Raw genomic sequence first — 24962 nt, forward strand, 5'->3', positions numbered from 1 at the left:
CCCAAGAAGGACAGGAGTCCCCTAGACTGCATCAACATGGGGAACTCGGTTTGCCACACCCAAGATGGCGCCACCGCGCCCTGCGTCCCTCCCGCGCTCGGTGCCGGTCGGCCTCCCACTACCTCCGCCACTCGGCCAACCGGCCCCGCCCCGCGCCACGGCGCCCAGTCCGCAGTCGGAGGCTCGGCTGTAGCGCCCCCTTTGCGGATTACTTAAAATGGCGGCCATGGGGCGGGGCCGCGGGGCGCGGGGCACGCTGGGGCCAGCGCGCGGACTGCCGGGAACGGGGCGGAGCGCGGCCGCGCCGGCGCGTCGAGGGGCAGAGGCAGCCGCCGAGATGGTGAGCGGGCACTGGGGGAGGGGCGTTTGGCCGGGGCCGGGGCCGGGGGTGGCGAGGGCGGTGGGCCGTGGGAGTGGGGGGGGGCCGGGCTCCGCGCTCACGCCGCCCCGCCGCCCCGCTGCCCCCAGGACGTGTTCCTCATGATCCGGCGCCACAAGACCACCATCTTCACGGACGCCAAGGAGTCGAGCACTGTGTTCGAGCTAAAGCGCATCGTCGAGGGCATCCTCAAGCGGCCGCCGGACGAGCAGCGGCTGTACAAGGTGCGGTCCCGTCGGTTACGGGCGGCCGGGGGCTGCGGGAGCGCGCTGCTCGGAACCGCCGCCCGACCCTGGCTGTGGGCGCAAGGCGGCCCCGTCGTTGATGTAAACATTAGCGACCGGCTGCCGCGGGCTGGAACTCCCCCGCGTGGAGCCGTTGCTCGAACCTGGGGAGATGAAGCCCCGATAGCGCTCGCTACACCGGGGGTCTCCGTTCGGATGGCTTGAAAGTCGCGCGCCAGTCCCTATGCTGAGCGCCGAGGGCCAGCGTCACATCTGATCCCTACAGTGGTTCTACCCTTGACGTGCTGACCCTTGACTTCCCTGCTCTGCGGTTAAGGAAACTGAGCCTCGGAGGTGGCCATTTAACGAAGCTAAGGTTGTTGGCAGAGTCAGGATTTGAACTCCAATGCTCAATCGTGTGCAGGACTCTCACACGCCCCCCGCCCCAGAAACGCCTTAATACAGAGAAATGGAGGGTGTTGAGATAAGTCAGGTCCCACCAGTTCTTCATCCAACAACTGTTTATTACTCCCCAACTTACTGCTGATGTTCTAAAAGCCCCCGCCCCTTTCCCCCTTACAAACCAATTGCGATTATCCAGCAAGGATGTCGTGGGATTTGGGGTTTTCATTGGGGAGTCCTGTTTGTTGGCCCCTCATTTCAAGTTTCTGGCAGCATGACGTCCCTCACCTAATAAGTTCCTTGATCTGATTCTGGGTGGAAACTGGGAAACTGATCTTTTGCTCCAGGCTGAGCCTTCACCCCTTTGTCTCTAAAAGCCTTTTATTCTTGTTACCTGCTGGGGCTTCTTTAATAGGGACCCTTCCTACTGCCTGAGCTTGTTTCACTTGCTGTGCTCCGTGCTTTCTGTGTGTCCTTTGCTCATTGAAGCCTCTGGCTGCCCTATGAGTTGGGAATTCCAATAACTCCTGTTTTACAGATAAGGAAACTTCACATCAAAAAGATCAACCACCTTGTGCAAGGTGGTTGAGCTGGGATTCATCCAGGTCTGCCTGTGGCCAGATGGGGGTCACTGACAGTTGAAATCAGGTTCACCTGGAGTTGCAGGGGTGTAGATTCCAGACACCTACCCTACCCTGGGAGGTTCTGATTTGGAAAGTCTTGGGTGTAGTCCTGGAAACTGTTTGATATACTCTGGGGTGGTTCTGGGCCCTACTTGGGGCTGTTTCTTTTCTGTCTTCTGGCTTCCAGTATAGTTGCTGACCAGAGAAGTCTTTGGGACTTGCCCCTCCTGGGGCCTCTTCTGAGACCCTGCCTGCCTCTCTCCTCAGGACGACCAGCTTCTGGACGACGGAAAGACATTGGGCGAGTGTGGCTTCACCAGCCAGACAGCACGGCCTCAGGCCCCAGCCACTGTGGGGCTAGCCTTCAGGGCAGGTGAGAGGGGCAGCGACAGGATGGAAATGGCCAAAGAAAGGGGTGGTCAGGGAACCTGCAGTTGTTCCTCCAAGCCTCCTGGACCATGTCTCCCAGTTCACCAAATGCAGGCAATATCCTATACTAGTGTGTTTGCTTCCCCAGAAGCACATGAGATACTTGTAGAAATTGAAGCCCATTTCATGGAGGATTCAAAGATTCTTGGTCACAGTACCAGCTTACATTTACAGAGAACTTACTGAGCACCTGGCCCTGCACTCTGCATTTTATTTCTGTTGTCCCATCTAATCCTCTTGATAGCCCTGAGGGGTAAACACTTCCATCCCCGTTTGGGAGACATGGACGCCGAGGCTTGCTGGCAGTCATGTGGGAGGCCACAGTTCAGATGCAGGCTTCCAGGACCTTGTCTGAGCTGGGCACCATGCCAGCCAGTGTCTTCTTGGTACATCGCTTACTCCCCCAGCATCTCTGTACAGGCCAGAGTTGTATTGTGATCATTTTAAGGATGAGTAAACTAAGCCTGGGGAGGTTAGATCAGGTTCAGCCCTTTCTTGCCCCAGAGCCTGTACTCTCCTTAACCACATTCCACCCTGACCAAGGTTTAGAAACCTGAGGGGTGGGGGTGGTTTATGTTGCTCCTTTTGCCAAGAAAAACATTTAAATTTTATCCTTTGTCTCTGGAAATTTAAACAGGGGTTATAGGGTGTTTTCACAGCTGTAGACAGACCCAGGGGCTGTGTGAATGGCTGAGTAAATCTGGATGAAGTTACGGGGAGTTATTTTTCTAGCTTCTTCTAAGAAAATGTAGCGAGGGCTCAGGAGGGAGCATATAGCCTTAGCTGCACTTCTCAGTTTCATAAGGATAAACCATGTGAGGCCTCAGCAGCTGTGTCTTCGGGCAGCTACTTCACTCCCCGCCCCTCCCCTCCCAGACTGGAGTTTGTCTTCATAAAAGGAGTATGACACTGGGACCAGCCTCACAGCAAGGCAATGTGAGCCCCCGTGTACCCCAGGCCCTGCAAGTGCTCAGGAAAAGGCAGTCTTATGGGCCTTTGTGTGGGTTCCCTCAACTCTCAAAGTGACAGTGAGGCAGGTGAGGGGCTGGTGCAGACTTTGTACAGGGTGGGTACTATACAAAGGCTGTTCTCTGAGGCAGGTAAGGGAGGGCTGAAAGCATATCTGTTCTTTCTAAACCAGGGCCAGGCTGCATTCTTCCAGAAAAAGTATCTCTTCCTCTAATTTGAACAAAGGCACTCTATAGACTTGCAGCTACTCAACCATATTGCAGGTGAAAAAAATCACAGCACAGTGAGGTCATTTATTTTTCCCCATGACCCCCACTTATGGCATAGATTGTGGACCCTTGGTGGCATCACCTCAGGTGTGTCATTGCTGTTTTGATAGGGGCTGTGGTGTGGACTGTAGACCGTCTGCTTCCACTTGCAAAAACGCACTTCTGGGTGGGTAGTTTCCTTGTGCAGAGACGCGTCTCTCCCCACCCCCCAAAGTGGTTTGTTTAGTTAGGGAGATATGGTAGTGTCTGGTGTTAAATAGCATCTTCCAGACTTTATTTCCAAACAATGGGGAGAGGTGATGAAGGCAAGAATTGTCACTCAGATTTGTGGCTTGGAAGATGAATTCGTTATTAAGCTGGGCCATGTGCCTTCACCTGAGTGCTGTTGACATTTGGGGCTGGATGATTCTGGGTGAGGTTGTCTTGTGTATTGCAGGATGTGTAGCATCTCTGGCTCTTACGAAAGATGGCCTCTCCCCACTAGAGGCCAGTTGCAGCCCCTCAACCCCCAAAGTTAAAACTTGTCAGACGTGACCGACTTCCCCTGGGGAGCCTAAATGGTTGAGATCCCTAAGCCAGGTGGAGAGAAGTTTCCCATGTAGAAGAAAAAGTTGTGTTCATTTGATCTGTGCTGAAGTAGTAACAGCAGGAATGAGACAGGGAAAATCTTCCTGGGGCTGCTGTTCTAGTAGGAAAGCAGCTGGTCAAGAGAAACAGGGCATTCGCGCTAGCGGTTACGTGTTCCCAATGTTCCCGGGGCAATAAACAGGGCATTGGGCATATAGAGTGGGTGGTTGTACAGGGTGGTTGGGGAACGCTTCTCTGAAGAAGTGGTATTTGATTGCCCCTGGATGCCTTTCTTAGGCAGGCAGTCATTCTAAGTGTCAAGCTAGGGAGTGGCAAATGCAGAGACCTTGAGGCAAGAAAGAGGTTGACGTGGGAACATGGGGACCACAAGGAGACATGTGGAGAGACGTAATGACACGATGAGATTTTATTCAAAGTATGATGAGAAGCAAGAGGAGGTGTGATGGGAACAAGGCGATGGGGGAGATTGTAGGTGGATGCAATTCCAGAGGCTGAGGGATGCAGAGGGTGAGGAACATGGCCAGGCTGGGGGAGAGGAGCAGGGTCAGGTTGGTTCTGTAAGGGTGGGAGACTCACTTTGCAGTGGCCACCCCCTCTCCACCAGATGAGGCCTTTGAGGCCCTGCGCATTGAGCCCTTCTCCAGCCCACCCGAGCTGCCGGATGTGATGAAGCCACAGGACTCAGGAAGCAGCGCCAATGAACAAGCTGTGCAGTGAGAGGCCCCCCAACCGCCCTACCCCCCCAATAAAAGAGATTTGGGTGTCCACCTGGTTGCTGCCTCTTTCTACACACCTTCTCCTGACTCAGGTATCACCGCACTGGTGTGCCCCACCCCACCCTACCCCACCCTCAGCCTCTTCCAGGCCAGCCTGCTGCATCCCAAACTCTGAGTCCAGCTACCAACCCCCAGCCCAGCCTACCCCTCAAAAGGCCATAATGGGGAAAGGAACCCAGAGCCCCCAGGCCAGCCTTCTGCTCAGCCTGGGGACAAAAGGTTTAGAGGCTTTGTTTCTTCAGAGTGGCCGGCCCCCTCCTAGCATGAGCATGCTGGCTCCCAGCTGGAATGAGCCTGTTGGTTTGAGTGTGGGTTCTGTGGGGGATCCACAGCCTAGAGCCACCCCATGAGGCTCCTCCAAGGTATGCCCCTTGCAAGGGGGATGCAGCCATAGAATAAGGGCAGCTCCTCTCCTAACTCTCCCCACCCATAATAAACAATCCATAGACCCAATTCCTGCATTTCTCATTTTTATTTGACAGAAAAAGTTGCTCTTGCTGTACAGATTTTAAAAAACCAAAATGCCTTTAAGAAACGTGAAGAAAAGTTGGGGGGGAGGGGGCCACAACCTCACTGGGAGGCCAGGAGGGAGCCAACTAATTTCAACTCCTGCCCCTTTTTTCCGGGTATACCTCACACAGGTCCGCAAGTACCAAACCATCATCCCCCCAAGAACTCGGGGCTAAAAGGAGGGCAGTGCCTCCCAGATCCTTTCTAAGACCTGGGAGTCCCAAACTGTATCCTCCCCTCCCGCAACTCCCCATTCTCATTCCCACCCACCCCAAATCCCCCAAAACATGTGAACCAGGAAAAACTCACAGAGATTAACATTTCACAGAACAAAGAAAAAAAAAAAGGAAGAGGGAGGGAAAGAAGGGAGCCCTCCCCCCAGGATGCTGCCAGGGTTGGGGGGGAGGACAGACAAAGACCCCCACCCACGGCTCTGTTGGGGAGAAAGAGGGCACGTCCTGTGGCTCCAGAACTTGGGGTATGGTGGAATTCCCCAAAAAAGATTCACGGAGACCTGAAATGGAAGAGAATAGTCAATGCAGGCCCCAGCCAGCCCTGGAGCTCTCAGAAGTGAGCCCAGCCCTACAGTGTGACAAAGACACATACCTGGAGGAACGGTGCCGCACGGAGTGGGGGCTGGGCGTCTCCCTCCTGCGCTTGTGGCCTGGGGAGTGGCTGTCCCCACGCTGGCTTCTCCGGGAACCCCGTTCGCTGCTGCTACAATGAAGGACAGACATGAGACCACACAGAGAACACCCCCAACCCTTGGTACCTTGAAACCTTAGAACTTTTTCTGCAGGAATCAGTGGCAGCCAGACTGGGCTACTGGCAGGACAGCACACACTGGCAACCCTACCTCTGCTGGTCCCGCGGTGAGGGCTGGGGTGAGGGGCGGCGGCGCTCCGCAGGCGAGTAGCTAAGGGACCGGGAGTCCCGGAGGGAGTCGATTGGCTTCCGGGGGCTGCGGGACCTGGGGATCAGAGTAGGTCCCCATAGTGCCACACTCTCTCAAACCCACAAGCCAGCACTCAGGACCACCCCCACCCCGCCCCAGGTCCTGACCACCAAACCTCATACCACGCAGGGCCAACCTCAGACCCACCTTCATCCGCTCACTCACCCATCCGCCCGCACACCATCCACCGAGTACCCCAACAGGCAGGGCACGGGGTGCAGCGGGGGAGGCAAAGATAAAGACAGTCCCTGCCCTTGGAGGGGCTCAGTCTGATGGTGAAGGCAGGCCAAGGGTGGCTCGCTTGGCCCCACATGTGGGAAGCAGCCCCGCAGGACCGATGTACATGGGGTCTGGGGACCCAGGGGAGGGAGACATGGGGCAGGGCAGGGAAGGGGCAGGGTAGTCTTCTTGAAGGTGCTGTTTGAGCGGAGTCTTGCAGAACGAGGAGTTCACCAGGCGGACAAGGGAATTCCAGGCAGGAGGAACAGCATGTCCAAAGGCATGGGGTTCTCCTTAGACTGCAAGGCGCTGCTGAGTGTGGCTGGAGCACAGGGCATGTGTGGGGGCGGGCAGGAGAGGAGAACACAGGGCAGGCAAGGCCAGTTGGTGAAGAGCCTCACACGCCATTCCCGCAGAGGTGGGGCTTTATCCTGCAGGCCACAGGGCGTCCCGGAAGGATTTGTGGAGTGAAGGGAGTAACCAGATGTGCGGTTTTAGAAAGATCCCTCTGGCTACGTGTGGAAGAGAATGGCGTGGAGGCAGGGAGACAGGGAAGAGGCTGTGGATAGAGTCGGGAGAAGATGACGGTGGCCAGACCCTGGCGGTAGCAACGGGGAGACTTAAAAGCTAGAATCCCTGGAACCTGGGACCAGGTTGCATGTCAGGGGCAGGGAGAGGAAGGAACCTAGGACTCCCCAATTTTGGCTTAAGCACCCACTTGGATGACAGCCCTCTGCCAGAACAGGGCACAACAGAGTAAGCAGGGAGAGGAGAGCCCAACTCCTACTGTACAAGCAGACACCACAGTCCAGCAGGGATCTCACACCCCAGGGTCACACCCCACCCCTTCCTTCTCAAGCAAGGCGGCACTCACCTCCGCTCGCCAGGGGGTGGCTTCTTGGGGCTTGCAGGTTTGGGCAAGGCCTGAGGGCCAGGCTTAGCAGGGGAGGGGGAGGAAGAAGTAGAGGAAGAAGAGGAAGATGAAGAAGACGAAGAGGAGGAGGAGGAAGAGGAAGAGGAGGAAGAAGAGGATGATGAAGAAGAGGAGGAGCTGCTGGAACTGGAGCTGCTAGAACGCCTCTTCCGCTTGGCTGGGGTCGGTTCCTGAGGACGGCCCTCTCGAACAGCCTCCTTTGGGGCTGGGGCAGGGCTGGGGACCCTGTGGGAGAAGAGAGCGTCACAAGGAGACAAGCTGCCCCAGCCCCAACCCTACCTTCCTTGGCCTGGAGGAACGGCAGTGGGGGAGGGGTGCCTGAGAAAGGCCCTGGGAGCTCTCCAAGCTGAGAGCCAGTGAGTGCATTCTCTGGAGAGCAGTGGCCCCAATTGACCCAACCTCTGCTAACACAAGCAACAGGCTGGGGCCCGCAGCAACAAAAGGGATCAAGGTTAAACCTCAAGAATGTCCCTGATGGAGGAACAAGGTCCCTGGGCTCAGGTGTGGAAGCCAAGCTGGGTGGTCTCCGTCCTCTCCGTCCTCAGAGAGGAGAGCCACAGCGTGGGGAGGCCTCTGTGTGTGTGGGTTGGCTGGGGGAGGGGCCGTCCTGCCTGGAGGCAGGGAGAGGGATAGGATGACCTCTGAAGATCCTTCCAGCCCAGGGAGTTCCTCTTGAGGTCTAACTGCCATCCCTCCTGCTGTAAAATTAAGTCCATTTCCTCTAGTTCTGTCCTCTGTAGAGACGGAAAACTTATCATTATCCTCTAGAGAATTAACCTTCGGAGACTTTTACCTGTCCCATTCCTCCCCCCCATTAACCCCCACCCCGGCATTCTCTTCTACCCCCAGCTTAAGGATCATGGTCCCCATACCTCCTCAGAGAGCCAAGAACCTCTGGATAGGGATTCTCCCTCCCCACCGCCACCAACCATCCCCAAAACCTTCCCCGTAGAAGAGTTCTAAAAGTCCCCTCACCTCTTCAGTGCTACCTCAGGTTGAGTGGGAAGGCTAGAGCCCTCCGAGTCGCTAGAACTGGAGCCAGAGGAGGAGGAGGACGACGATGATGAAGACGACGATGAAGAGGAGGAGCTAGAGGAGGACGAGGACGACGAACTCCGTCGCTCCTTTGCTGGCTGCAGGGCAGCCAAAGCAGAAGGCTGCTGGGCCTCCATAGAGGCAGTTGGTTCCCCACCCTCTGGGTGGAACACCCCAGGGACGGGGCCAGAGAGCATGCCATCGTGGTCACCAGCAGAGGATGTGGTCTTTGCCACCGTTCCAGAGGAAAGGGACTGAGACCCTGCTACAGGGGTGGTCTGGGCAAGCAAAGATCGGGACTGGTCAGAAAAAGCAGATGGCACAGGGGACCTAGGCCGATCCTGAGCTGGAGGAAGAACTGACTGTGAGGGAGCCAGTACCATTCTAGAGGCAGGAGAGGGAGCCCGCTCAGATGTCATTCTAGACTGGCTTGGGGCAGATGGTGGGGTTCTAGAGCCTGGGCCTCCTGGTGGGGTTCTGGACCTGGCTCGGTCAAGGAGCGGTGGTGAGGTTCTGCCACTAACGCGCTCATAGGCAGAGAGGGGCACCCTAGGGCTGGTGAGGTTTGCACCAGACAAGGCTGGAGCCATTCTAGCACTAGTGAGATTTGCAGGGGCCAAGGCTGAAGGGGTTCTTGAGCTGGCAATATTCACAGGAGCTGTGGCATGTGTAGATCTAGGACCCACCAGATTTGCAGGGGCTGGAGCCTGGGGTGTTCTGGAGCTGGACGGATAGTTTGCAGCAGTCGGGGCTGTGCCAGAACCCGAGAGACTCAAAGCTGCCAAAGCAGCTGGGGTTCTGGCTCCTGCCAGGTTCACAGCTGGCGCTGTGGGGGTACGAGGGTCAGCAAGGTTCACGGCTGAAGGTGCCACTGCTGTTCTGGGGCTGGCCAAGTTCATGGCTGCTGCTGCAGCTGGCGTTCTTGAGTCAGCCAGGTTCACTGCTGTTGGGATGGCAGGTGTCCTGGCACTGGCCAGGTTCATGGCTGCTGCAGAGGCTGCAGGAATCCTGCTGGCAAGGCTGGCAGCTGGGGCTGTTCTAAGACTCATGAGAGGCACTGGAGCTGGAACCTGGGACATTCTTGCAGCAAGGCCAGCTGCAGACATGGACGGAGGAGGTCGAGCAGTGCCAAGACTGATAGCCGTCAGGGCAAGTGCAATTCTGGACTGAGCATGGTTTTCTGGCACAGACGTTCTCGGGTGATCAGGAATTCGGGGACCTGGACCATCCATCATGGAACCACCAGCTTGCTGCAGGACAGACATGGGTGTTCTAGAGCTGCCAAGTGGCTCAAGCATTCCAGGTGACCTACAGCGGTCAAGAGGCGTTGGTGACATGCTAGGACGACTGAAGCAGCTCATTCTGGAGCTATTGAGCGCTACTGGAGGTGTCCGAGAACCAGAATGATTTCTTGTTGCTGGAGGAGTAGCAGAACGTGAACGATCAGAACTGCTTCCGGATGCAGAACGCCTGCGGATAGCTGGAGGAGATCTTGTTAAGGACCGTTTGCCCCTAGTTGTTCGTGGAGTACGGGACCTAGAACGACGGCGAATACCAAGTGGTGAGCGACTTCGAGAACGCTTGCGTGCTAACAATGGGGTTCGAGACCTAGAGCGGCGCCGAATAGCTAGAGGAGTTCGGGACCTAGATCGGCGGCGTGTCACTGGAGAGGTTCGAGAGCGGGACCTCCTTCGAGTTACCGGAGACGTGCGAGATCTTGACCTCCTTCGGGTGACTGGGGATGTTCTGGATCTTGATCTTCTGCGAGTGATAGGGGAGGTTCTGCTTCGAGATCGCCTCCTGGTTACTGGTGGGGTCCTAGATCTGGACCTTCTCCGAGTCACTGGTGGAGTCCTAGAACGGGAGCGTCGGCGAGTCGGTGTTCTGGACCTTGAACGACGGCGGGTTACTGGTGGTGTTCTGGACCTAGATCTCCTTCGACTCACTGGGGAAGCTCTTGATCGAGACCTTCGTCTAGTCACTGATGTCCTGGACCTTGATCGCCTCCGGCTGACTGGTGAAGTTCGAGACCTGGACCTCCGTCGGCTAACCAGGGGTGTTCTGGACCTGGATCGCCGGTGAGTGGCTGGAGAGGCCCGAGACCTGGAGCGTTTCCATGGGGCTGGTGATGTACGTGAGCGGGAACGCTTCCGACTGGTTGGGGGTGTCCGAGAGCGGCCTCTTCGGCGTCTAGAGGAGGTTCTGGAACTCTCCTGCCGGGCAGGAGACCGTGAATGGTAACCAGAGCCTCCCCTGCGACGCCGAGTAACCCGAGACCTTGACCGGCTCCGCTGTCTTCTCCGGGAGGTTGACTGAGAAGATCCAGACCTATCTCGACGACGGGTTGTTCTGGTTTTCTCCCTCCTCGAGCGGGAACGGGATCTCTGCAGCCCACGAGGCTTTGGTGAAGGAGAACGCCCTCTCCTTGAAGTTGTCTTAGTGCGTGGAGATGAAGCTGAACGCCGCCGGCGTGAGGATCTTGACTTTTCAGCTGGCTCTGGGGAAGACACTGAGGGACTTCTTCGGCGTCTTGGGGGAGTTCTTGAGCGGGTCTCTGGTGAGGATGATGCAGAACGGCTTCTACGGGACAGCCTGGCCTTCCTAGTCAGCTCAGGAGATGATCGAGAGCTGCGACGGCGAGGCGGAGTACGAGACTTGGTCTTGGGCTCTGGTGATGACCTAGAGCTTCTTCTAGTAGTTCTGGATTTGGGTGGGTGTTCTGGAGAGGACTCGGAACTGCTGCTTCCTTCAGGCGAAGGGCCTCTGCCTTTGCTTGATGACCCTGATCTGCTTCGTCTTGGAAGGACCCGAGGGACAGGAGCCTTGGGTTCAGGAGAGGAATCAGAACCACTCTGTGCCCTGGGTACTGCTCTTGGCTTCTCTTTAACTTCAGGGGATGAGCCAGACCTACTACGCCGAGGAGAAGGCCGGGATTTGCTGTCAACCTCTGGAGATGATCCAGAGTGACTCCTTTGTCTAAGTGGCTTTCGTGTCTTAGCTTTAGAATCTGGAGAAGAGTCTGACTCACTTCTCTCCTGAGGCGATGAACTGGGTTTCCCATCAAGTTCTTGAGAAGATCCAGACCGACGTCTCTGCCCGAGAGGAGTCCTAGTCACAGTCTTCTGTTCAACTGAAGACTCTGACCCACTTCTTTCTCTCTGGGGGGTAAGACACTTATTGTTGAGCTCCGGGGATGATGGAGAATGACTCCTTGGCCTAGGAGTCTGAGGCAAAGCTTTTGCTTCTGGAGAGGAATCACATTCACTCCTTCCCCTGGATGGTGTTCTAGGTATATCTTTCATTCCAGGAGACGACCCAGATAGGCTGTGCCTTGAGGGAGTCCCAGATCCATCTCTAAGTCCTGGGGAAGACCCAGACCTGCTTCTTCTTGAGGGGGTTCTGGGTAAACCATCTTTTATTTCAGAAGATGCAGAACTACTTCTTTCCCTTGAGGGGGTTCTAGGTATAGCATCAAGTACTGGCGAAGAGACACTCTGATTTGAAGACATTCCTGCTTTTTCCACTGCATCTGGGGATAATTCAGAACTGCTGTGTCTGGAGGACCTTGTTGATTGTTCTTTCACATCTAGAGATGGATCTGTCTCCAGCTGATTAGGAAAAGGTCCATTCAAATCTTTAACCTCAGGAGAAAATCCAGTATTCATTTCTGCAATAGGGCCAGAGTTTCTAAATTCTAAAGGTGATCCAAAGCTATTCTCTCTGGGAGGAGAATTAGACAGTTCTTTATGTTCTGGAGAAAAGTGTGGCCCACTCCAAGCTGAGGCCACTGCAGGGACTTCTTCCAAAGAAGCCTGTGACTGGCTCTGGTCGAGAGTTAAAGACATGGCAGGTCTTTCTTCTATTTCAGGAGATGATTCAAAGTTACTTCCAGCCATTTCTTTAAGTTCTGGAGACAAATGGGGCAGGACCTGGTTTAAGGATTCTTCAGATTTCTCTACCACTTCCATTAATTCCTCATCTTGCCTTGGCTTAGCTAATGCACTACTTCGGTCTTTTGTATCTGGAGATGACTCAACACCACCTCTTTCCCTTGATGGAGTTCTAGGGGTGTCTCTAAGTACTGGTGAGGACTCAGGCCTATCCTGCACAGAAGGAGGACTCAATTTGTCTCTTGGTCTTGGAGATGATGCAGTAACATCCTCCTGAAGGAGTAAACCAGTTTCTTCTTTTGATTCAGAAGGCTCCAATCTACTCTGCCCCAGAAGAGATTTAGAGTCCACTGCAGGATATAGGGAAGAGTCAGACTGGGACCCGCTCTGCTCAGGAGACATTCCAGATTTCAGCCTAGGACCTGCTGACAATTCACTTCTATCTTGTCTTGTTGGAGATCTGGGTGCCAGCTCAGTGATTGGAGATGAGGACCTGGACTGGCCACCCTTAGGAGGTGTCTGAGATTTGGTCTGCAGATATGGAGATTCAGAATGACTCTGTCTCATTTCTGGACTTGAAGTACCAGATGTGGAGTCTGGTGAAGTTGGAGATTGTCCTTTCTGTTGCAGAGATGAGGGTGGTGTGCAGGACTTTACTCCTGGACAGAGAGAGAAAGATCCAGAGCAACTTTGTGCTGATGAATCTTTAGACTTCTCTTGGGAACATGGTGACTTTGATCCAGGAAGATTATGCCCTGGTGGAGCTTGGGGCTTTGCTTTGGGGCATGGCGAAGTAGACCCTGAGTGACTCTGTCTTAGTGGCGTTCCAGGTTTCACTTTGGTATCTGGAGAGGAGGATCTAGAATGGCTGTGTCTTTGCAACAATCTAGATTCTGTCTTGGAGCATGGAGACTCTGATCTGCTTTGCCTTGGAGGTGTTTTAGATGACACTCTACTAGGACTTGGAGAAGAGAAGCCAGAATGGCTTTGGATTGGTGACGTTACTGCTTTCATTTTGGGTTGTGGAGATGACGACCCAGATCGGCTCCGTCTTGGAGGTGTGCTAGATTTCACTCTAGAAGGAGAAGACCCAGAGCAGCTATGTCTCGAAGGGGTCCTAGACTTCACCTCAGGATCAGGTGATGATTCAGAACGGCTCTGTCTTTGTGGTGTTGCCGATTGTTCAATTACCTGCGGACTTGTTACAGACTCTTGCCTTGGTGGCGTTCCAGATTTCACGTTAGGTTGAGGAGATGAACTGGAATGACTTTGTCTTGATGGCGTTTTAGATTTCTGATTAGGAAGCGGAGAAGAACCAGAGCGACTTCGCCTGAGTGGTGTTCTAGATTTAGCTTTAGGTTGGGATGATCCAGAGCGACTGCGCCTTGGTGGTGTCTGAGACTTTTGTTTAGGGCGTGGAGAGGACCCTGAAAGGCTTCGCCTCAAAGACAAGCGGGATTTTATTTTGGACCTTGGTGAAGAGAGAGACCTGCTCCGCCTCAAAGAAACTCGAGATTTCTTCATTTCTGGGCTTGAGTTGGACCTGCTCCTTCTCTGTGATGTTCTGGATTTGTTCTTCCGCTCTGATGATGAGCCAGACCTGCCTCTTCTTTGTGGTGTTCTAGAGTGAGATCTTCCCCGTCTAACTAGACTTCTACTACGGGATCTTCCTCGTCTTGCTGGTGTCCTAGACTGAGATCTCCCTCTCCTGGTTGGTGTTCTAGAGCGCGACCGGCCACTTCGTCTAGCTGGGGTTCTGGAGCGTGACCGCCCACGCCTGGCTGGGGTTCTGGAGCGTGACCGCCCACGCCTGGCTGGGGTTCTAGAGCGTGACCTGCCACTTCTCCTGGCTAGCGATCTACTACGAGACCTCCGTCGTACTGGTGATCGGGTCCTAGATCTGCGCCTAGCAGGTGTTCTAGACCGAGACCTGCCCCTCCGGGCTGGTGTTCTAGACCGAGACCTGCGCCTGGTGGGTGTTCTAGATCGTGACCTCCTCCTGGCAGGTGTCCTAGACCGAGATCTGCCCCTCCGGGCCGGTGTTCTAGAACGAGATCTGCCCCTAGTTGCAGGGGATCTAGAGTGTGACCTGCCTCGTCTTGCTGACCTAGACCTGCCTCTTCTCTGTGTATTTCTGCTCCTGGACCAGCCTGGTCGCTGAGGAGACCTAGAGCGGCCACGTCGCTGGGGGCTCCTAGATCGTCCCCACCTCTGTGCAGACCGGGACCTACGCCACTGAGGTGACCGGGACCGAGAATGACCTCTCTTGGTAGGGGTTCGAGACCGAGACCGCCCCCTCTTAGTGGTAGGACTACGGGACCTCCCCACTCTACGAGAAGGAGTATGAGAATGTGACTTATCCCGTTTTGCTCGGCCATGTGAGCGACTCTTGGATGCAGGAGAAGAAGAAATCTCTCGGCGGGACCCAGGAGCTGGTGTAGGTTTAGGACTTTCAGGGGAAGAGCTGGCATGCCGAGAAACTTTGGTAGGTTGAGGGGAGGGCGGGCAGCTCTCTGAAGAAGACTGGGGAGGTTTCTCAGGAGACTTAGGTGGTGAATGGCCCTGGGCTGGAGAAGCCTCAGAAGGGGGATTCACTGGCTCCTGACTTAAGGGGGTTGTTGCAAGGGGTTGTGGGGAGCCGCCATATTGCTCAGCAAGGAGCGGAGTGGGAGCAGGTAGTTCTGGCCCTGTGTTGCTCCTTTCCGGAGAGGGGCTAGGTTGAACTGCAGATTTCTAAGAGTGGAAAAAAGAGTAAGGATACGGGTATGTAAGCACCAAAACTTCCTATCACCTGTAAGATCCCAACACCCCTTCCTATGAAACTTTTCCTCTATGCACCCCATTATACCAACTGGTCCTTTTCCTGACCACAGGCAGTCACATTCATTCAATAACGAGACATCACATACTATAAAACACAGTGAGAAACATATGAAAACAGAGTCTACAATCTCGAGTCTTCTATCTAAAGAAAAAACATAATGCAAACTAATGTACTATATTTCACAACAGACAACCATTACAAAACGCTAAGTGCAGAAAAAAGGTATTTTTAAATGGAAAAATAAAGCAGTTTCCCAAAAATGACTGACTTTACTCTTAAAAAATAACTATATTAAAATAAAAGAAAAAAAGACGAAGATTTGAATACATAACTTATATGAATAAGAAAGACCAGAATGATGTACAGGGAAATACAGAAAGAAACCAAGTTATAAAAGCTTTAAATATTAAAGTCAAGAGCAATAGGAAGTAAATTAAGTTTCTGAGATTATCCAACTTGCAGTTTGGAAAAGCAACTCTGGGTAACATGGAAAACAGACAGGAGAGCTACAAATTTAGCAAAGAGCAATTAAAATTATACTGTGATTGTTGAAGTAAGAAAACATTATTAGAGCTTCAATTTTAATAGCAAGTACAAAAGAACAGGTACTGAAAAGATCTTTCCAAAGTAGTGTTTTCAGACTGCAAGCAGCAACCCAGTGGGTTGAAAAGTTTTAAGAGCCACAACCAGCATTTAATGAAATTGATACTAGAGACACTGTAAGTAGTAAGGTTAGGTGTAGTTCAAAAAATTTTTTTTGTTCCAGTTCTATTGACTTATAAGTACAAAGAGGACAGTGATGTAAAACCTATTAACACCCAGTAAAGTTTGAAAGCCACAATTCTAAAGGATTTGCACATGTAAAAGAGAACTTTATGAATAACTGTGAAGAATGCAGAAAACAAAACCGGACCTTACTTCTCTCCCTTAACTTCACACACCTATCCTGAATCCACAGCCCTGCAACCCAAAGAATATCCATTAACTCAGGAACATACCTCCTTCTTCTCTTTATCTTTGTCTTCATAAGGGCTACTAGGCTGCTTTGTAGAAGGCTGCGGGCTACTAGGTTGCCCTATGTTGGTGATACCTGGTTCCCTGGATGGTGCATCTCCCTCCCCTCGACGCCCAGAAGCAGGGGAAGGACTTCGCCCAGTCAAGGTAGTTGTATGGGTTTTAGCTGCAGCACTTCGAGACCTGAGGGAGGTAATTGAGGATGGGAAAAGAGAAAGAAAATCAGTTCAGGGGAGAACAGAAAACCCCCTCCCCAGCTCCCATCCACCTTTCTTCAATATAACCCTCTTCCAAAGAACCTTCTCTTACTCACAAGATTCAAGTAACTCATATTGAAATTCAAGTCCAGTTCACTTTGCTCCTTCTCTTCTCAACATGAATCCCCAAAAATGTTCTCCCTCTACCCCTTTATATTTACCTCCCCCAAACCTCCCGAAACCCTCCACCCAGTCCATTCCCTACCCGCTTCATTCACAACTCACCTCTGAGCCCACCTCCTTCAGGAAGCCTTCCCCGATTAAGGAAGCCAGGGTAAGGATTCCTTCCTCCCCCAGACACCACGAACAAACCACCACCCCCCCTATTCTGGCAGTCCATATATATCAGAACAAAACAAAAAAAGCACAAACAAAAGAAAACAAAAAATAAAAAACAAAAAAAAAAAAAAGAGAAGGGGAAATGTATATGTCTGTCCATCCTGTTGCTTTAGCCTGTCAGCTCCTAGAGGGCAGGGACCGTGTCTTCCGAATGGTCTGTGCAGCGCCTAGCACACCGTGGGCGCTCAATAAATATTAAATTGATTAACCCACAAGTCCCTCTCCCTCCCTTCCTCCTGGACCACCCCTTACCGACTGCGGGAAGTATCTGAAGAGGAAGCAGAGTCTGCGGAAGTTGAACGGTGCACCCGTCGGCTCTTGGGGGCTGGTGTTGTACTTCGAGACCTGAAGGAGGACCACCACCACAGCTCAGGGTGCTGTCACACCTGCACTGGGTTCCCCTTATCCACCCTTCAACCTTTTACCAGTCAGGGACGTGACTGATTCTGCCCTATCCCCAGGTGGCACTCATCTAACTAGCTAAGCAAATTCCGCTCTAATGCACTCACCGCTTCCGCTTCTTGTCCTTAGATTTACGTTTGCTCTTTGGAGTAGGAGACCTGGGAAATAAGGCAAAATCATTTAAAATAAAAATCATTTTTAAAGAAAGAAAGAAAAGAAAAGTAAAATAGAAAGAACTGAGTTACTGACAGTAGGAGATCAAGGAACTGTGCTTTACTCCAAGGAAAAAAAAAAAACCCAAAGAGCCAGCAAGGCCATCAAGCAATGGCTCACCGCTCCATGTGCCACTATGTTCCCTATGCCAAAAAAAGCTCTTACCTATGCTTCCTTTTCTTGGATTCAGATTCTGACCTGTTGGTAAAAAGTAAGTAAAACTATTATTTTTTATCTAGGCCTGGACTCACCAAACCTCTCCAATTCTTCCATATAGTCCCACCTCATACCTGTGCTTCTTCTTCTTAGAGCTCTTCTTCCTCTCTCGTCGAGGAGAGCTGCTCTCTGACCTGCTAAACATGGGTTCAGAAACAGGTCATTCAGCCTGCCTCCTTCCCTGGCCCACCCACTTATAATCCATCCCCAAAAAGGCTTCTAAAGCACAGAACAACTCCAATAACACCAATGTGCTGATCTAAGCCCAGAACTTATTTACTCTCCAAGAAGCACAGGTACCTCCCTATTATATAGCAACAAACCCCAAAATGAAAATAACAACGTAATTCCAAAATGCTGCTGATCAGTTCTGCAGAGGTGCAGAATCAACCCTTCCCCACTGAAGCAGCACACATTATTTCTTCTACCAGCTGAGACCTGAATGGTAACTCCCTCTTCCCTGACTTTTCTGACAACTCTCTCCTACTTCCTAGAAATAAGAATACTCTATTTCCAGAGAGAAAAAACATGACAGGCTTTGGTCCTCTGGCTACTAGAATAGCTTTCCAACTAACTTACCGTCCTCTATCTTTCTTCTTTTTCTTCTTCTTTTGCTTTGGGGTTGGTGAGCGAGAACTGCTAGACTCCCGGACAAGGCTGAGGAAAGATGAAAAACAGCAGAGATGGGTGCTAAGACAAACTTTCTTAGACATTTCAACTTAAGAACAAAATTTCAATAATTTGAAAAGACATAGTCCACACACAAAAAATGGAGCAGAGTGCTTAGAATTAGGAAAAGAAACTGACACTGGCTTCTTGGTCTTGTGTACCTGTAAGGTTTGGGTGGCTCAGGAACTGGTTGTTTAGCTTCTCGAGCACGACGCTGAGGATCAAAAGAGCTGCCATCCACATAGGAATCACTGATGCCAAAGGCAGCTCGGAGTCGCTCGTTCTTCTTCTCATTCAATTCTGCCAACTGGTGAGTCTCAGTTACCCTAGAGGAGAAAAGGTCAAAGGTCTAAAGGAGATAGAGAACAAAATGCAGAGTCATATTCACACAAACAGCCATGAGAAAATGAAGACAAGAGCAGGGAGAAAGTCCAAACTAAACAGAGAGAACAGCAAAAGCAGAATAGAGTCCAGAGAATATCGAGAGAGGGAAACACTCACGCTGGCCTCTGCCCTGGGGTCTCCTCCTTGCCCCCAGGGTTCACATCCTTCTCCAGCAACATGAGTCGAAAGGTCGCCACTTTTTCCTGAATTTGCTGTTCCTCGTACCTGGAGAACAAAAGCCTTCAGGGTTAGAGCTTGACTAGACACTCTCCCCAGTCCCAGGTTTACAGTTCCCTCGTTCCCAGCAGGATCCCTTCCCTTTCCATGCACACATACAATTTTTCACTCACTGTCACCCAAAGGGCCCTTCTATTAAATCCTGTTCTTTTCCTGTCACCTTTCTTCCTTTCACTGACTACACCCTCTAGAACAGTGGATTTTAAACATGCTACACTCCAGGGGCCAAGAGAGGAAAGTTAAGCAGGCAGAGTTCCAGGTGTTCCTCCCAAAATCCAATCAACAAGAACAAGTCTTTCATTTCCTGGGATTCCAAAATAACAAGCATTATATGAAATGGGCGCCACTGCTGAAGTTTGAAAACCACTGCTCTAAAAGGTTTTCTGCTTTAATGTGCTCCTTTTCCAAAATCTCAATTCCCTACCAACCCATGATCCCTTTTATCCAGGTATTATTCCAATTCCTGTTTTCCTGCCTTTGCTACTGTCCAAGGCCTCAATCCTTAAATCCATTTACCTTCCTTTTCTCTACCAATGACAACACATATCAGCTTACCTAGCTAGCTCTTGTCTCTTCCCTGGTCTGCTTCCCCACCTCTCCCTCAAAGCACATACTTGCTTCTCAATGGCCCCCCTCTTTCCTCACGTGCCTCCATCTAAATAACTCATAAAAGGCTCCCTTTTATATCCCAGACACAGGTTCCTCATCTCCCACTTTAAACTGTCCCTTAACTCCTTTCAATCTGCTAGCTCCTTTACCTCCTCCCCTCCTCCTACAAGTCCTCTCCAGGCCTCTTTCAACCAGCCCTAAGCTCCCTACATCCCACCTAACTCCCCCAGCTCTGCACTCACTCAGTGCTTGGCTCTCCCCCAGCCCTCCCTCACCCCTGCTCTTCCATCATCTCCTCCAGCTCGAGGCATCGCAGCTCCACGCGCCGCTTGCGCTCGTGGTCCAGGATGTCAGGATTAGGCCGCTTCACCAGGGCAGCCTCCAGGCGCCGCAGTTCCTCCTCTCCCTTGTAGTCAGGCCGCTCACCCCGGCGGCCCCGCACCAGGGACAGGTTGCGCTGGACGTAGCCGTTGGTGCCGCTGCCCCGGGGCGTCGGCAGCCCGATCCCGTTGTACATGGCCCCGTGCCCGGGGTGGGGCACCACCGCTCCTGAAGGGGAGCGGGGAGACACGGGTCAGGCCCCTGGCCCCAAACTAGCCACTTACCACCACCCAAATCCCTGCTCTTCTTCAACCCTACTTCAACATGTCTCTCCACACTAAACCTCCTTTAGCTGCATAATCCTCCTGGTCTCCTAAAAAAACCTGTTCTTCAATCTTCCAACACTGCTTTCTTTCCACCAAATCATAGCCCAGCTCTTACAGCCTTTCCCCACAATGCGCAAGAGCCACTCTTGTTTTCACCTAGCTTTCCTGTTTCCACCCAAATCAAAGATCCCATTTCTCCCAAATTTCTCCACACTATCTCTTTATTTTCCTTTAGCCCCAATATACACAACTGGTATCTTCACCAACTACTCTAATTCCTAACCCCTGGCAACTGACTGAGGCCTCCAAACAGGGCACAACAAACACCAAACGAAGATCTGTGGCACCCAAAGGCCTGCAATCCAAGCCTAGACTCTTCAAGAACTGACCTAGGCATTTCAGGCTACCCTGAAGGTAGCCAGAAATTATTAACACAATCTGACTAAACAGCCCCTAGATATCCAAAAGGTGGCCCAGGCTAAAGACCAGCATGCACATCAGAAACACATGAACCTTGGATATGTAATCCTCTTATACTTCACCTCTCAAGTAAGGGGCCATTTCCAATCAACTATCCTGACTGATAATATATTCCTTCAATTTCCTTCCCAATAGGATTTCTCACATGGTTTGTGGCTCACCGAACTCTCACTAGCTCCTGTAAAATATTACATTTTCAACTCAATGCTCTAAATACACCAAACCAGCCTCCTCTGTTCCAACTGTCCCCATACCTTCTCTACATTTCTTCCCCTACACTTACTCACAAAACCCCCACTCTTCATACCTCACTTTCATTAATGTCAAACTGTCAGCTTTCCCTAACAATCCCGTTATCTTATTTCCTAGTTTTTCTCTTCCAGCCCATCCTTAACCCTCTTACGTGTTATCACGTGCCTCCTACCAGGTTCTATCCTCTCAAGCTGTCCCAAACCCAGCATGACTCTGAAGAGCCCTCTAACCCTAGTTTTAATGATTAGATTTCTTGGCTACGTACACTCTATTCCTTTCTCCAGCTACATGTACTCTGTTTTTTGCTCCAACTCATCCTGTCCGAGATAGTTTCACATGGGGAAATGTGTAAGGGAAAATGATCCCAGGAAAGAACCCAAGGAACAAAGCGGAGAGATTAGTGAAAGTAGAGGGGAAAAACATAGAACTGGATAAAAGAAAAGGCTTCATTTTAAATATTCTGAAAGAAACATCATACAAATACCTAGAAGACTGTACTAAAGCCCCACCCCACCCCACCCCACCCCATACAGGGAGATGTTGAATGAAAGGGAGCTAATCCAACTCTAGAACAGTTTGGAGCCCCTTACCCCCCAACTCTAAAGCTGGGACCCTGCCCAATCCCAGTTGCAGACTCTAGAGATCTGAAAGCAAAACAAAACGAAATAACAATACTGGGTTAAAGAAGTGACAAATTATGCTAAATCTATGAAAGACAAGTGGGACTGTGCAAAGAAATGAAAAATTTCTTTACAGCACAAGAAATCTTCCCTCACTTTTATTTTCTCAAATTTTCTCCTCCCTATTCTAAAGCTAGGCCTTCTTTGGTTCTCTATACCCTACCCAGTTTCTGCTTCCCTTGCAGAATGCTTCTGACCTGCAATCAATTCTTCAGCTTAACCATTCACCCACACTTCCATACCACCTCACACAATAATCCTCCCACTCCCTGGAGAAGGATAACCAGCAGCTGCTAAGCAAAGGGTATTAAATCACAACAGACTAAAGAACTTTTACGGAATGAGCCAAAAAAGAAGGAAAAAAAAAAAAACCAAACAAACACCACAGCATCTAAGACAATGCTCAAAACACTAAAAGGATAGATGAACCAAGGAGTGTATTAACAACACAAACACAAATCACCAAAACCTAAATAAGCATACTTAAACTGGGGTCCACGGACTGTGGGTATGCAAAAATCACCCATGCTAAAAGCTGATAGTAAAAGCTGCAAAAAAAAAAAAAAAAAAAAAAGACAAAAAGGAGTCTTTTCTGTTGGAAAATTATCACGATGCCCAACTAACCAGGCAGAAGAGAGTCTTGAAATTCAGTATTATGGTATTCAAAAAAAAAATCGCACCAAAGAGGGAGGACAGTGTGCAAGAAAATGGACATTACTAATAAGCACAACAACCTCAGCATTGGGGCACTACAGTAGCTGAGAGAACACTATGAAACCCCAGAAGCTAAAATACTAGCTCAGGAAGAGACCTAAACTCACACTCAAGAGGAAACACAACACTTCTTCAATTTTTGACCCAGAAGAGATCTTAGAAAAGTGTCTGAGTGAAAACCAAGGCCTAGAAAAGTTGTGTGCCAAATAATGACAAAGTCCAGAGTTTTCTCCTCAAGGAAGGGCTGGCAGCCTCCTCCTCAGCCGTAACACTACTTTTGGGGAGACGATGAAAAAGTGCAAGAAAGAAAGAAGCATGTGATGTGCTTTTACATACCTAGACCAAATACGTGAATTTTTTTTAAAACGTTTAGAATCCTTCTCTTTCTAATACCTCATGGCAGACAGTAACGAATCCAAACTGCCTAACTCTCCCGGGCGTCTAGTTCAAGGCCTTCTCTGCACTGGCTGAGCAGCCAAGGCCTATTTTCAGCCTTGAGAAATGGGGGAGGAGGCTGCGCGGCGCCCCACAGCATGGGAGGCTCCGGGCCCGACCCCAGGCCTCCGGGAGGGACGGGTAGGCCGGACGCCGGAGAAGCGCGGGGGAAAGGAGCCGGCAGCGGGACCCGGCCGCCGCAGCCCCCTCCTCGCAGAGAAAATGTCGGCAAAGACAGCTGCAGGAGAACCTCCTCGCCGCACGCGTCGGGGAGGCAAGAAGCCGAGTCGCGCGCTCCCCACTCGAGAGCGCGCGCGAGCCCGAGTGCAGTCGGCGGCGCGCGCCGTTGCCATGGGGGAGGGGGGAATAAAAGCCCGCGCGCGACAGGAACCGCGAGAAGGGGGGAGGGGAGGCAGACAAGCAAGGACGTCCGCGCGCGAGCTAGGGGCGAAGAGCGCGCGTGCGCGCGGCGGCCTGAGCCGTTCTCCGCGCGCTTTGGCCTTGCGCCGGGCCGCCGCCCCTCCCCCACCCGAGCGGCTCGCGCGCTCCCTCACCCTCTCACCCGCCGCCGCCGCCTCCGCCCGCCGCCTCCGAGGGGGAGAGGTGCTGCCGCTGCTCGAGCTCCTGAGTCCCTCGGGGCCTGAAGCCGCCGCCTTGCCTCGCCAGTCCGCCCGCCGCAGCCGACACAGCCGACTCCTCGCTTCCTCCGGGGCCGCAGCGGACTCCGACTGCGCCACTCGCACCCCGCCTGGGCCGCGCTGCACGTCAGCACGACCAATTATGCGCGTCAGCACGCAGCTGCGCGCGTCGCAGGGCCTGCCGGGAACCGTAGTACACCCCGCGGCCTTGTGCGCAGGCGCCGAAATCGCACCGGGAAGTGTAGTTTCGTAAGGCCCGAAGGCGGTTCAACTCTGTCGTCGAAGAACTACCATTCCCGTCGGCCAGTTGCGAGGAAGGTCTAGGGGGCGGACCGGAGCAAACAACGCATTCCAGAGACTTTCCACTAGGGGGCGGGAGGACACAGAGCCTAGCGACCCTAGCGCTCTCCTAGGCCTCCCGCCTTCGACCGAGATCATCCTGGGAGTTGTAGTTCTCGCGTGCCATGGAACCCGTACGTAGCTTCGCCCTCCCTGCCCCCACACGACCGCCATTTTGTCTCCCCGTGTTGGGAGGCGATGAGCCCGACCCCACTGATACCGCTGCTTGCAAGTGATCGCAGGCTTCCTGGGGCGAGCCTGGGGTCGCGCCGCACCCGTCCTTCCGCACCCAGGCGAACCCGCCCCCCAGACCCCAGCCAGCGGACACCCCCGGAACCCCAGAGGCCAGCTATAGGCCCAGGGCCTGAGCCAAAGGCTGAGCCAGGAGGCCGTGGTGTTAGCAGCTTCCAGCCGCCAAACCCGGCCGGCTGCCCCTGGGGAATGATTTTTTTTATGACCTCCGAGTAAGGTGGCCAGGCAGCGATGCTATTTTCTCCTACAGAACCTGGGACATGTTATATACGTCGTGGCCGGGCAAAAACGTTACAAACACCCTGAAGTTTTTCACCCTTCTGCAGAATGTCTTAGGTTAATGGTTTTAAGTCCGTTTCCTTTGAGCCTGAGAACCAGCCAGTCTCTCTCAGAGCAGACTTGGAAGAAGCTGGGCTTCGCAGGCAGGCCAACATTTTAACCTGACCTTGGGGTTGTGCTGAGCCGTCCTGGTTATCTCGAGGGTCTTGCACCCTCAACAGGACCCAGCACGTGGCAGACACATAATGAACTGTGGTCCGTTTGAGTTTGATTAATGTTAGTTTTCTTTGTAACCAGGGAAGAATAAAGTCATCTTAGACGCTTTAACTGGGCCACCCACCACTTGGCGTAGGAACTGTAGCTTCCGTGTAGGGTGCCCAGGATGTTGTAATCTTGCCTCCTTGAACTGAGGCAAGTGCTTCCATGAGCTGGATGCACCTTTGGAGTAATTTATGGCAAAGTGGCAAAGCCTGTGTCTTCTGGGCCTAAGTTGGTATTTCTGAGGTTGAGGGTGAAGGTGGTGGTTTCTTAATACCCACCACCTTCAGTGATACCCTTCCCTGTAACCAAATTCCCAATGATATTATTCCCTGTGTTTACTGAATGTTTTGTGCTAAATTCTGTACGTGAATCACTGCAGTTAATGCTCGTGACAATCTCCTTTTCCTATGGGGAGAACTATGAATTCCTTTACATATCCACAGCACAGTTTTCAAAATACGAAAAGTAACACGGAAATAATACTATAATCTACAAACCTTATATAGAGGTGTTATCAATTGTTCTGATAATATCCTTAATAGCAAAAGAAAATTAAAAATCACACATGTTGCATTCTTGGACTCCTTTAACATACTATAGATACTCTTTTGCACTTTAC

General features: G+C 52.1%; 2 protein-coding genes across 16 annotated transcripts in view; one reads left to right on the forward strand and one right to left on the reverse strand.

The window, feature by feature from the left end:
• Positions 1–197: 197 nt before the first annotated feature.
• Positions 198–4650, forward strand: ELOB (elongin B). Its single transcript, XM_059039137.2, has 4 exons — positions 198–340; positions 469–603; positions 1896–2001; positions 4488–4650. Exons 1-4 carry the CDS (start codon positions 218–220, stop codon positions 4598–4600), a joined length of 477 nt encoding a protein of 158 aa, XP_058895120.1. The 5' UTR covers positions 198–217; the 3' UTR covers positions 4601–4650.
• Positions 4651–5112: 462 nt separating this feature from the next.
• SRRM2 (serine/arginine repetitive matrix 2) overlaps positions 5113–24962 on the reverse strand; it is a 31654-nt gene continuing 11804 nt past the window's right edge. Inside the window, exons 2-16 of one of the 15 annotated variants that reach the window (XR_010836585.1) lie at positions 19642–19915; positions 18638–18745; positions 18298–18462; positions 18047–18124; positions 17542–17604; positions 17417–17449; positions 17146–17196; positions 16889–16981; positions 16025–16223; positions 8253–14935; positions 7218–7502; positions 6290–6665; positions 6026–6139; positions 5776–5886; positions 5113–5683 (exon numbers count right to left, since the gene is read on the reverse strand). Coding sequence is in view for 11 of the 15 variants with exons in the window: in XM_067013533.1 (XP_066869634.1) it covers positions 5674–5683; positions 5776–5886; positions 6026–6139; positions 7218–7502; positions 8253–14935; positions 16025–16223; positions 16889–16981; positions 17146–17196; positions 17417–17449; positions 17542–17604; positions 18047–18124; positions 18298–18462; positions 18638–18745; positions 19642–19915 (8267 nt within the window). In the remaining 4 variants the exon portion in view is untranslated. Of the gene's footprint in view, positions 5684–5775; positions 5887–6025; positions 6140–6271; positions 6903–7217; positions 7503–7916; positions 8012–8252; positions 14936–16024; positions 16224–16678; positions 16804–16888; positions 16982–17145; positions 17197–17416; positions 17450–17541; positions 17605–18046; positions 18125–18297; positions 18463–18637; positions 18746–19641; positions 19916–22475; positions 22498–23128; positions 23352–24962 lie in introns of those variants that run through there. The other 14 variants (XR_010836584.1, XR_010836583.1, XR_010836582.1 and 11 more) reach the window with 14 other exon arrangements.

This window comes from Kogia breviceps, chromosome 14 (assembly GCF_026419965.1).
Source record: "Kogia breviceps isolate mKogBre1 chromosome 14, mKogBre1 haplotype 1, whole genome shotgun sequence".
Classification (NCBI taxonomy): Eukaryota; Metazoa; Chordata; class Mammalia; order Artiodactyla; family Physeteridae; genus Kogia; species Kogia breviceps.